At 35.6% G+C, this 12,084-nt stretch overlaps 2 protein-coding genes across 3 annotated transcripts in view; both read right to left on the bottom strand.

Annotated features, from left to right (window-relative positions):
* Nucleotides 1-685: 685 nt before the first annotated feature.
* Nucleotides 686-4,808, bottom strand: slc22a13b (solute carrier family 22 member 13b). Its single transcript, XM_056738752.1, has 10 exons — nt 4,360-4,808; nt 3,625-3,728; nt 3,273-3,427; nt 2,793-2,961; nt 2,558-2,678; nt 2,307-2,401; nt 1,892-2,106; nt 1,710-1,818; nt 1,427-1,636; nt 686-1,289 (listed from the first exon to the last, which is right to left on the bottom strand). Exons 1-10 carry the CDS (start codon nt 4,735-4,737, stop codon nt 1,214-1,216), a joined length of 1,632 nt encoding a protein of 543 aa, XP_056594730.1. The 5' UTR covers nt 4,738-4,808; the 3' UTR covers nt 686-1,213.
* Nucleotides 4,809-7,501: 2,693 nt separating this feature from the next.
* The window catches only part of oxsr1b (oxidative stress responsive kinase 1b), a 37,095-nt gene continuing 32,512 nt past the window's right edge, over nt 7,502-12,084 (bottom strand). For both annotated transcript variants that reach the window (XM_056738472.1, XM_056738473.1), the window contains 7 exons: nt 10,960-10,992; nt 10,630-10,764; nt 10,496-10,539; nt 9,655-9,707; nt 9,405-9,473; nt 8,920-8,984; nt 7,502-8,837 (listed from right to left, as the gene is read on the bottom strand). In XM_056738472.1, the coding sequence (XP_056594450.1) occupies nt 8,763-8,837; nt 8,920-8,984; nt 9,405-9,473; nt 9,655-9,707; nt 10,496-10,539; nt 10,630-10,764; nt 10,960-10,992 (474 nt within the window). In that variant the 3' untranslated portion in view covers nt 7,502-8,762. The remainder of the gene's footprint in view (nt 8,838-8,919; nt 8,985-9,404; nt 9,474-9,654; nt 9,708-10,495; nt 10,540-10,629; nt 10,765-10,959; nt 10,993-12,084) is intronic.

The following is a 12,084-nucleotide window of genomic DNA, read 5'->3' as shown; positions in this document are numbered from 1 at the left end:
CTCAAAACATTTAAATTACCTAAAAACCTGAATTGCATACATTATGGTTGTAACTGAATTTTGTATATATTTACTTTTACACATTTGGCAGACACTTAAAAGCGACTTACATTTGTTTCAAATTATGTGCAATCTCTGGGATCAAACTCATGACCTTGGCATTGTCAGAGCCATGCTCTAACCACTGAGCTACAGGAAAAATATAATATATAGATATATTGCTAGATTTGTGGATGTGACTAGAGTACAAATCACAGCTAAATATTGGTGGAAATGCTGAAGTTGCAGTTCTGTGCCAGATTTCAGACTTTGGCTCTAAGATGTTGTTTTGGCTCTTTTTTAAATGCTGACATTGCATCTGTTATACAGTTAACAAACTGTTAATCTGTTAAACTTTTTTTTGTCAATATAGACTTTGGCACTTTAGTAATAAAAACAACCGTACAATATTAGTAAAATATTATTTTCTTGGGTTTTAGTGTTAAAAGCTACGCTCCTCTCTACGGGGAATTCTACTGTGTTTTCCACTACCAGCAGCTCTTCAGGAGGAAGGGCAACTATGATGAAGGCTTTGGCCGTCAACAACATAAAGACCGTTGGCTACAGAGGAATGGCACTCACATCATTTAGAGCCACTGAACAAGTGTAGTGTCCACAATACTGACAGATGGTCAAAACAAATATATAGGATTTTCTTTTCGTGGTTCTTTTCATTTTAATTCAAATGTAAAGATTTAACAATAACTTTACAGGTGATTTCATAAACATTTGGTAAATCAATACCATTCCATATAATTTTAAATGTTTGTTGTTGCCTTTTGAACTTTAATAGAAATTATTTGAGACCTGTCTGAATATATCTGAATAGTTCAAAATGTATGATTTAAAATCACGAGGCTGTTTCGTTGTTTTAATTACTGAACTTTTAAATAATTTAGGTTAAATATAAGGCTTTCCAGTAGATTCAGTTTGGCTGTAACAGCAATAACCATGTGAACACATTGTGTGATGGTAGACGTGAATTCTCCAAGTGTTTAATGATTCATACACAATTTGTTTTCTCTACGTTTCATATTAAAGATAAAATACAAAAATACAATAAAAATGTATCTTAATCAATAAAATATTAAAAACGTGTTTCCTGAAACATCGAAGTGAACAGTCACATTGCTGCCTCAACCCTACCATTTTATAAATAGTTCAAGAATAAATCTCACAATTTTGAGCTCTTGAAAGACATTTCTTGTTCCTCATTCAGTCCATTTTCAATAATCGCCTTCTTTGTTACCCTGTGGATGAAATGAAGGAAAATCATTTTTTTTAATTCATTGCAAACTTGTCAATATGTTAAGTTTCATTGGGCAAGGACATTTTAATTGAGATAACAATAGCCAAATACTATGAAAAAATAAAGACATAAACGCACAGGCTCTCATCCACGGGGACTTCAGTGTGGTCCTGAAGTTCTGTGTTACGCGTCTCTGGGAGCAGAAAGGTCAGAGCTCCGCCCAGAAAAGGAAGAGAGCCAAATATGACCATTGGGATGGATGGATGATACACATCCAACAAGCCGATCAGAGGAGCCAGAATCCCAGCTATACGTGCACACATGGAGTTTAGTCCCACTCCATTTTGCCTAAATCAAAGAATTTGGGAATTATTTTCAAAACAGACGAGCGAACAGTTTCCCTTCAGAATGATTTCAGTACCTGACAACCGTCGGGTACAGTTCAGCGGTGTACACATAAACTATAGTGAAGGCTGCAGCCAGGGCGAACTTTCCGATCACTGCCATCACAGTAATGGCTATAGGGTACTCTGAAAAAAGTACACAACTTTAAAGATCTCCGCCACAAAAAACTATTGATAACGGTGGAGGGAAAATACATACGTGTTGGTATAGCAGGAATAACAAGGCAGGCAATGCCTCCCAGGAGCAGCACGCCACTCTGGGAAATCTTACGTCCAAAGCGTTGAATCAGAGGGAAACAGCTGAGGCGGGCTGGAAGCTCTGCAATGCCAAAGATGAGTTGAGTCAGATAAATGTCCAGGCCAAAGTTTCCCACGTTCAGACTGACTCCATAATAAACCAGGCTTGTCACAAACCTGTGATGACATGAATAGATAAATGATAACAGGTTGGGCTGGATGGCTTTTTTTGCATTGCCCGAGGATGTTTGCTGATAAGGCTTTATTGTATCGAATGTTGGACAAAATTAAAATGAATCAGATGATCTAGATACCTCAGAGAGGTTGAAGCAGGTGCGCATTTAAAACAACATTATTTGAGATGCTGTGAGACTCACCACATGTAACTCATGATGAGAGCTCTCTTTCTCAGGTAAGGAACACGGAACAGGTCCAGCATGCTGCCAGTTTTGGCTGTGTTCTGAACCTCTATCTGACAAATGTATTTATTGTGTTAAATAATCATGTAACAGCTACTTATTATTCTGTACTACCTAAGAAATCTGGACATAAATTAGTCCTCTGTTTAATTTATTTCAACGTATACAACTTTTAGTAAAAATAATGCTTAGCTAATAGGGATTCTGACCTTGTCAAGCAGATATTCAGGAACCGTCCTGCCATTGATTTGGGCAGCTTTCAGAATCTCCTTCTTGGCTCTGTCCTGTTTACCCTGAGTCAGAAGCCATCGGGCTGATTCTGGAAGTATCCTGTAACATATACACAAGAAAACTGATTTACGCAGTTAGAAACTGTTCTGGTATAAAGAGGTACTGTACTGTATGAACAACCTGGTTTAAAGGTGGAAAGCATGTTTCTCTTACCAGTAATAAGTAACGAAAAGTCCAACTGGTGCGGACAAAACTAGCTGTAAAATCCTCCAATTGCGGATCCCGTAGGCCAAACCAGACAGCAACATCAGACCAACAGCCACAAAGCAGTGAGACAATATGGTAAAAAGGGGCCGTTTAGCTGAACCGCACCACTCAGATCCTAAAACATATTAAGATACAGTTTAAAATGTAGCTGCCTTGTGGCGTTAAAAATACATCAAACAATAATTTTCTAAATGGACCGAGTTGTACATCTTAAAGACAAAGTTCATCCAAAAAATAAAAATTCTCTATTGCTAGAAAAAAATTATTTTCTGTTGAACACAAAAGAAGATATTTTGAAGAATGTAATAAAAAGCAAACCGTTCTGGGGCACTTTTCACTACCAATGTCATTTTTCCTACTATGGTAGTCCATTTTTTGGGTGAACTGTCCCTTTAATGTACTGGAATGAAAAGAATCACGTGTTACCCAAAACAAACGTGTTGATGGAGATCCCTGATATGGTGGTGCCCACCCCAAAGCGGAGAGCTATGTAGACGTAAATGTTGGGGGAAAATGCTACTCCCACCCCAAACACAAACTGCAGTAACAAGGAAATCAGGGTAACAAATCGCCTGCCATACCTGTGGGAAGAAATCAGGAAAATATTAGGAAAATATTAAAGTATACAGTCCCAACCTTACTCTTTCACAGATTTATATTTATACTATAAAGAAATGGCAGAATAGAACAGCCCTTCATTGATCTTTGTTCTTTATAAATAATCACAGTGTTCATTGTATCATTCTCATGTTGACCAGGGATTAAACTCTACACGTACTTGTCAGCCATTGGCCCAAACAGTAGAGCGCCAATAAGAAGACCAGCCATGTAGATAGACTGAGATGCCTCATTAAAAATCCTATTTTCACACACTAGGTCAAACTATGGTAAAATAAAGAAAAAAGATGATACAAATATGCTCAAACAAAACTGCAAATGTTAATGATTAATATATTAAATGATATAGTTAATAAAATAACAATAATAAACAGTGCTTCAACAACATTTCTTACGTATGTTCACTTTTTACATTTACTAGGCTACCTGTAAACCAAACATAGCATTGTTAACATCAATTATTCCAAAATAAATGAATGAACGATTTTTATTATTTATAAATGCAACAATACAATACATTGCTCATTGTTAGCCAATGCATTAAAGCTAATGTTGTTAGATTAATTTGATTAAATATAATGTAGCGAGTTAACAAACAAAAGTTAGAGAAAAAATAAAAACAAATGATATAAACCATCTTTTTCAACTAACATTTATAGGTAAAAAGATAAAAACGTTCTTACAACTGCGTTATGTATCTAATGTGATACAAATGTATCCTATTATAAACCTTTATTAACCTTTGAAGGTTATCACTATATGTTATTAGGCCTATAAAACGAATACGTTAATACAATTAACATCATTTCTTGTATATACTATGCATAGTAAGAATTATTTCTGTAAACCACTTGCCAATATAAAATTTTTGATGTCCAACAGGCTGTTGCATTACCTCAGTTATAAGAGTGCTGCTACCTTCTGGTGCCTTATAAACCCATCCGTCAGTACATGATGTTGTTGTATTTATTCCATAAGCTTCAATAACATCAAGCTCCAGATCAACAGGTGTGAACATCGTACAGCTCTCATACTGTCCATTACTGTCCAGAGGAACGGTGATGTTCCTCTGTCTCTCATCGGTCAGGTTATTGTGACCCCCCTTTAAGATCCAGTCGGTATTGCAGTTGTGTTGGAAGCTGATGGCGGTGAAGACTTGACTGAACATGTGGAAAGCGGTGAAGATGTTGGGGAGACATACCGCCAAGAGCAAGCGCTTCTGAAACCGCCCAAACTCCCCGACAGAGTCGAGGATCTGCGCGAAGTCGATCATCTTCACTGCACGAGCGTCTGCGGCGCGTCCGTGTTTAAACACGTCCTGCGATTCAACCTCGCAGAAATTAATTTTTAAACACGTCACAAGTCCATGTTCAGATCAATCGCTCACTTATCTCTGCCTAAGATATGGATGAGAAGATAAACCAGTGTTGTTTCAGGGCTGAAACCCTGCCGGAAAAAATCTATGGGTTTACATTACAAACATAAACAAGCAGGTGTTTACCAATAAATCCATCACAAAATTCCCTTAGAATGTAGTGACTTTGTCCTCAGTACATTTACATTTACATTTAGGCATTTGGCAGACGCTTTTATCCAAAGCGACTTACATTGCTTTATCCTATACATTTTACATAGGTATTTGCAATCCCCTGGGATCGAACCCACAACCTGCTCTTACCACTGAGCTACACGAAAGCTAGTCAGTAGGATTTCAGTAGGATTTAATGGTGTTCTGTTGGTTCCCGTCTACCAGATAACATCCCAACAATAGAAGTCAACACACAGTTATAGTTTCCATTATAACCGTTGCAATTCACAATATAAACATTACATTCAATAGGATTTCTTATGTTTTCATCATTCATTAATAAATGATGATGTGCTTTATGTGCAAGATTAAGTGCGCCAGTACAGAGGGCATTTTTGTGCGCTTTAACACAGTTGTGAGTCTGAGGGACTTTGGATCTTAAGGCAAATGCAGTTGCAGAGTAAGCACTTTCTTAAGGTCTTAGTGTTGTGGTGTAAACTGTTGTGATATGCAGGTGGAGTCCGTCAATATTTAGACAATATGTGACCCTGGATCACAAAACCAGTCTTAAGTGGGAACATTTTTAGTAAAAGACAAAAATACATTGTATGCGTCAAAATGATCGATTTTTCCTTTATGCCAGAAATCATTAGGATATGAAGTAAAGATAAAGTTCCATGAAGATATTTTGTAAATGTCCTACTTTAAATATATAAACACTTTTTTTGTGAGTGGATGGTCTGCCACAGCGCCTCCGATGAACAACTTCAAAGGAGATTTTCTCAATATTTAGATTTTTTGCTCTCTCAGATTCCTGAGTTTTAAACGGTTGCATCTCAGCCACATATTCTGATACTCATACATCAATAGAAAGTTTATTTATTCAGCTTTCCGATTATGTAATTATCTCAATTTCGAAAAATTGACCCATAAGACTGGTTTTGTTGTCTAGGTCACATATGTGTGGCTAAATAAGCAAAGATAAATCCTCTTTAGTAGAACAGATCTATGCATACACTTTAAAATAGTATCATATTTAATGATAAAGCCATCGTGCTTTATTGATTTTAAATCATTTGAAATCAATTGAAACTAATAGGGTAGTTTTAACAACAAAAAAACCTGTTCTTCACTGTATTGTTTGTTTGCTTTTTATTTTTAGTCATTTCTTACACTAAACTCACTAAACTGAAGGTCGTCTGTCCCTATAGGACTACTACAATACTGGTCTACATTACATATGTTTGTTAAAAGAAAAAGCAGGGTATTTTTGTGAAATAGGTTATTTACCCAAATTTTTTATCATATTAACTATAGGCTATATCATTTATAATATAAAAAACTTCAGGATACATTTTTTGTTATTCAAATCATCTTATACATTGTGTAGAAGCCTGAATGTTTTATAGGAACTGCGTTGAGCACTTGAATGCAGGTCTAAACTTTAGAATTATTTGTACAACTGCAGTTAAGAATAGAGGACCCAGATTTTTCACAAATCCTTCCACAATACTTAAGATTGAAATTTTTCCAACTATTCCCTAATCTCTTTTAAATTATTTTCAATAAACCTGGAAAAAATAAGTTTAAGAGTTTTTAGTGTAATAATTTTTATATCAAGTTTGTATAATCAAAGGGACAGTTCACCCAAAGATGAAAATTCTGTCATCATTTACTAACACTTGGGTTGTTCCAAACATGTATACATTTCTTTGTTCTGCTAACACAAAAGAAGATATTTGGAAGAATGGCAGTAACCAAACAGTTCTCATCCCCTATTGACTGTCATAGTAGGGAAAATGGGAGGCAATGGGGGATGAGATCTGTATGGTCACTGCCATTTTTTGTAAACAGCGTCCTTTGTGTCCAGCAGAACAAAAACATGTTTACAGGTTTGGAACAATCTGAAATGATGACAGTTTTCATTTTTGGGTGAACTATCCCTTTAAGATACATTACTGTACATGTGAACATCCTTTTCCAAGTGTGTGACTAAACTAGTGTTAAAGGGATAGTTCACCCAAAATTTACATTTACTGACCCTCTCGCCTTTTCAAACCTGTATGACTTTCTTTCTTCCACAGAACACAAAGGAAGATATTTTGAAGAAAAATTTGAATGGCACCAGCACCCATTTACTACACAAAACCAACGCAAGTGAATGGTGGCCAGTTAACAACATCTTTCAAAATATCTTCTGTGATCTGCAGAAGAAAAACTCCTACAGGTTTGAAATGACAAGGGGGGGAATAAATGATGACAGAATTTTCAATTTAGGATGAACTATCACTTTTTTGACATAGATGTGAAATAAATAAACCCGGAAACAAGAAAATGTGCATCCAGATACTTTTAGCCAAATATTGTATCATTTCTCCCTGTAATTTTACACATAGTATGTGGACCATTAACTAAAGGAAACCAAGTTCAGGGTGTACCTGTTGAAAACATCAAATATATGCTGTAAGCACCTCAAAGAGCAGGAGAAAAACCAGCAAAACTCACAATGTGTCTGTGCAGCTGACACCTCCCATCACCTCATTTATGAAGAACATCAAGGCCATGAGTGAAACATCCCATATAAAATCAAACCAAATTACATTATTTACATTTACAGAAGTTCAATCAAGTTTATCCACATCAGAAATACAAATGAATACTTAAAGAGTTCAATTCCAGACCAGAAAAAGCCACACACCAACATTTCATTTTGTCTCACTTTTTTCCAAATCACTTACAGAGAAATACCTATAAAAATAAGCAAAATTCACAGATAATGTTGCGAAAATTTAAAACTACAATTCACAAAGTATTGTGAAAAATAAAGATGATGTGAAAATGCAGAAACATTAAGGCAAGTGTTTCAGAGCAGCATGAGACAGTGACATCTGCAAATATGCTCAGTTTAGAAACGCACATTAAATAAAAAAGGGTGGCAAAGCATGTTAAGGTACAACGGCCAGCTGTTCTTACAACTGTTTTTTTAATTAGATTTATGTGGATTATAGCTAAATTAAAACCTTTTGTAGTGTACAGACACTAGCCAGTAAAATAAAAACTTCCTGTACAAGAGCTGAGAAAGTTGTTGTACTTGTGAAAGTGTAGTTGTGTTGTCTAAAGTTTAAGATAGACAAAATGTTACATACTCTGAGATTTAAAACAAGATTCAAACACGATTTTATAAATGTGTGTCTGGTTTGTTTAAACAAATCTCCCAAATAAATAATACACACAAAGCCCTTTCTGAAAAAAAACTATACTAGCTGCTTCTCTTTGAAGGCATTGGAAAAGGGTACATGCAAAAACTGCTGTAGCTGTTGTTACCACAGTCACTCATTTCCACCATAAAGTTTCATTGTGTTTCACTCCCCCATATGCACCAAGTAATTATAATAGAGGCATTTTAAAAGATTTCATTTTAAGGGGCATTCAGATTGTGCAAAATAAGGAAAAAGGAAAAGAGGTTAAAAAAGAGAAATTATAAATATAAAAAAAACATTAAGGTTATAGCTGGTTGTGATGATAATTGCATACTTGTATGCATAAATCGTAAACTTTATTTTAATTGATTCCTACAAATAACGATAAATATCATCTTGTGCAACTCAGCGATTTAATGAACTCCTTTGTGTTGGCGCAATGGTGCTTTTCTCTTTGGCAACAGTGGTTTCTTTTGGGAAATGAAGAGAGGGGAAAGTATATCAATGTGTCATTCTGTTGGTATGTTTTCACATTTGTAGGCAATTCATGGTCCCGCACAGAGCTGAAGTTTAGCTAATGTTGAGCTGGGCGAATCCCAAGAGTTTGACATCATCAGGAATTTCAGAACCCTCCACACCAGAGGCCTGAAAACACATCACGCGTCGTGTTACAGCAGAAAAGTGTTTAGCATCAGCACACAGCAGCATCACCCAAACTGACACTCACCAGCTTAAAAGTCAGATTTTTATTGGAATGAGGCTCTTCCACTATCTTCTGCAAATTAGCCGCCACTGAAATGACACAAAACAAAGGTTTAAAACTAAATCAGTTTTATAGCATTAATGACCTTGATATACTAAAACAGCACCACAAGAACTTTTTAACAACCTCTTTATGCAAAAACATGGCTTCATTCTGCATTCAAAATTTCTTTAAAAATATTTAAAATACTGACGTTATGCTACGATGCATTGTTATAAAGAGAATCTTTTTGGATGTGTTAATATGACCAATATTAACCAACATGACTAGTTAGCTTTTTCAATTAGGAACCTAAAAATATGTCTGGTAGCAGAAGAAAATCTTTTTGAGTCAATCAAACATTTTCTGTTTAACTTTTCATCCTAACACTTTAGTTTTTTTGAAGGTTGCACATTTTGGACCCTTCCAGCGTGTTTAATATGGAAATAAATGAAATGAGTATTCCTTACCTATAACTAAATCTTTCCCGTCTACCAGGCCAGCGGACACCAGCTCTTGAGAAACCCCATCTGCTGTGTCTGCAAAGAGATTAAATATATTTAAAAAACGATACACTGAATATTTTCTTACAGGCGCTGTGCTTGTGCTTGTACAGTTTACCATTCTAACTAAAGGTAGTAACATAGTAACACTACTGTAGGTGTTGTGGAAAACAGTTGAGACTGTGAATGTGTTACAGAAGTAATGTGCTGCTCTTACCTCTGCCAGGCATAAACTCAAACCGAATGTCATTCAGTTCCTTCTTCATGTTTCTGTAGGACAGCCAGAGAGAAGAAAAATGTCACGTTTAAAATGAAATATCAGATGATATGAGATATAAACTATAAACATTACTTTGCAAACACATGAAAAAAACATGCAGGTAAATCCTGTACTATGCGATGGTAAAAAATTCCTTATAATATTATGTTAATTTTAAAATGTTAATAATATTACAGTGATTATATTCGATTCATTTTCTATATATAAAGTATATCATTGTAACATTGTGACAATCCATCTGGAAACTCTCAAATATGAAAAAGTACAAATGTGACCCTGGACGACAAAACCTTAAGGGTCAATTTTTCGAAATTTGAGATTTTACATAATCTGAAATCGGAAGAAATAAGCGTTCTATTGATACATGGTTTCTTAGGATAGGACACTATCTGGGAGAACAACAACTGTTTACAAAGTTGGAATCTGAGGGTGCAAAAAAAGCAAAATATTGAGAAAATCGCATTTAAAGTTGTTAATCTGAGTGTTAACAACTAACATTGTATAAATGTATAAATTTATACTAATGTATAAAGTCTTTATACATTTACAGTAGGACATTTATAAAATATCTAAAAGGAACATGATCTTTACTTTACATCCTAATGATTATTTGCATAAAATATTTATCCCATACCCATACTTCGTAATTTTGGCGATTACTAAAAATGTTCCGGTGCTACTTAAGACTGGTTTTGTTGTGCAGGGTCACAAATGTGTGATTCCACGGTGTTTAATTTGACTGTGTTTGCAACAAACTGGGGCTACGCACACAACATACCTTAACCTCAATACCAAACTGATAGGTGACGTGGTTCCAGGAACCTACAGACAGAGGCACAGATTACAATGACTTGCTTTGTATCAAGAAAGTAGTAAACACATGTTGTGTGTACTGTGAAGTTGAGTCTGTACCTGGTTTGCAGTTGTGGGCTGGCCTTGAGATGGAGTCGTTGTGGGTGCGTTTTGATGAGTGCTGGGTTGAGCCGGAGTCTGGCCAGCACCGTGAGGTAGTTCAGGCTGCAGCTGACTCCCAAAAGGCTGTAAAATCTATAAACCCGTGATTATTAACACCTACACATTTATGTTATGAATACATACATCAAAACACTAGTCCATTTATATTGTGAAAATGGAAGGTTCTCTGTCATACTGTTCCTGTATAATGTAGTGTGTATACTGTGCAGAGTATAAATGGCAGGATGCTATTTCATACATTGTAAATGTTCTTTATCCTTCACCTACCTCTGTATTCTGTCCTTCCTTTACTCTAGGTGACTGTGAGGGAGAGACAGAAGGGGCAAAGGTCAGAGGTCAAACGCAACACTCAAAAATCGTTTGCGTTAATGTAATTTAGATTTGAACACACTGTAGTAAGGGATAAAGCAGGGCGTTAAATTCCATCATGAGTAAATTCCATCATGGACATTTTGGTTTATTGTAATATTCACGCAATTAATATGATATTTCAACGCTATTAATCAAAGTTATTACAACGTTTCTCTATTCTCATACATTCCCTATGGTGGTCAGCAGTAAAAATATGACTTTTAGAACGATTTTGACTTTTTGAATCACATCCATTATTGATTTTTGTGTTCACATAGCAATGCCACAACAGTTTTGTACCATTCGGATAAAAGTAAAATTGAAACAAAACACTTTATTCCTGTATCCCATTGATTTCCAATGGGGATCTTTTTGACCAGGGACCACAAGTGTGACTATTTAAAGGACAATTAAACCTTTTCGTCTATGATTTTTTGTACTATTCCAAATAAAGTAAAAAAAGATCAAAATATTTCATCAAAAGTGACCAAAGACTAGAAGAAAAGCAAATATGGAAGCAAATATCCACAGTATACCAGCAGAGAATATCCTGAACTATGTTCAGCACCCACACTCATAACCAAATAAACATGTGTACTCCCATCCAAATCTAAGTTAGGATCAGGTACGTGTATGTCAATAATAACTATGGTATTAAGCCAAATGACCAGGGACCACTTTGAGATACGAAGCATTTAGAAGCCAAAAGCGACCTTATGCATGTTAGTGCTTCACCCAGCAGAAGTCTTGTTAAACAGAATCTGGTTGGTTATTAAAGGTCATTGATTTGCTCAGTATAAATGTTATAGATAAATACATGATACAGATGGCTTCCAGGAAGGACACAACTTTATAAGAAATTTCCAGGAACTGTCAAGTCAACCTCGCCATCTCTTCTGGCATGAACTGATCTTGGGCTACGATATTTCTGATATTTAGTCATAGTATTTTTTATAATGTTAGTCTCTGAATTCTTTGTAATGATCTGCATACAGTATTTAAGTAACTGTCTGTATCATTTCTGCCGTTCTTACTGTCAAG

This window comes from Triplophysa dalaica, chromosome 23 (assembly GCF_015846415.1).
Source record: "Triplophysa dalaica isolate WHDGS20190420 chromosome 23, ASM1584641v1, whole genome shotgun sequence".
NCBI lineage: Eukaryota > Metazoa > Chordata > Actinopteri > Cypriniformes > Nemacheilidae > Triplophysa > Triplophysa dalaica.
This window is presented reverse-complemented; position numbering and strand designations above follow the sequence as displayed.

Excerpts from the sequence above, each read along its gene's own strand:
- slc22a13b (XM_056738752.1), bottom strand. The coding sequence starts at position 4,737 with ATGATCGACTTCGCGCAGATCCTCGACTCTGTCGGGGAGTTTGGGCGG. Across the intron at positions 3,428-3,624 it reads TTTGGGCCAATGGCTGACAA|GTATGGCAGGCGATTTGTTA; the intron begins GTACGTGTAGAG and ends TTCTTCCCACAG. Across the intron at positions 1,819-1,891 it reads TATTCCTGCTATACCAACAC|AGTACCCTATAGCCATTACT; the intron begins GTATGTATTTTC and ends TACTTTTTTCAG.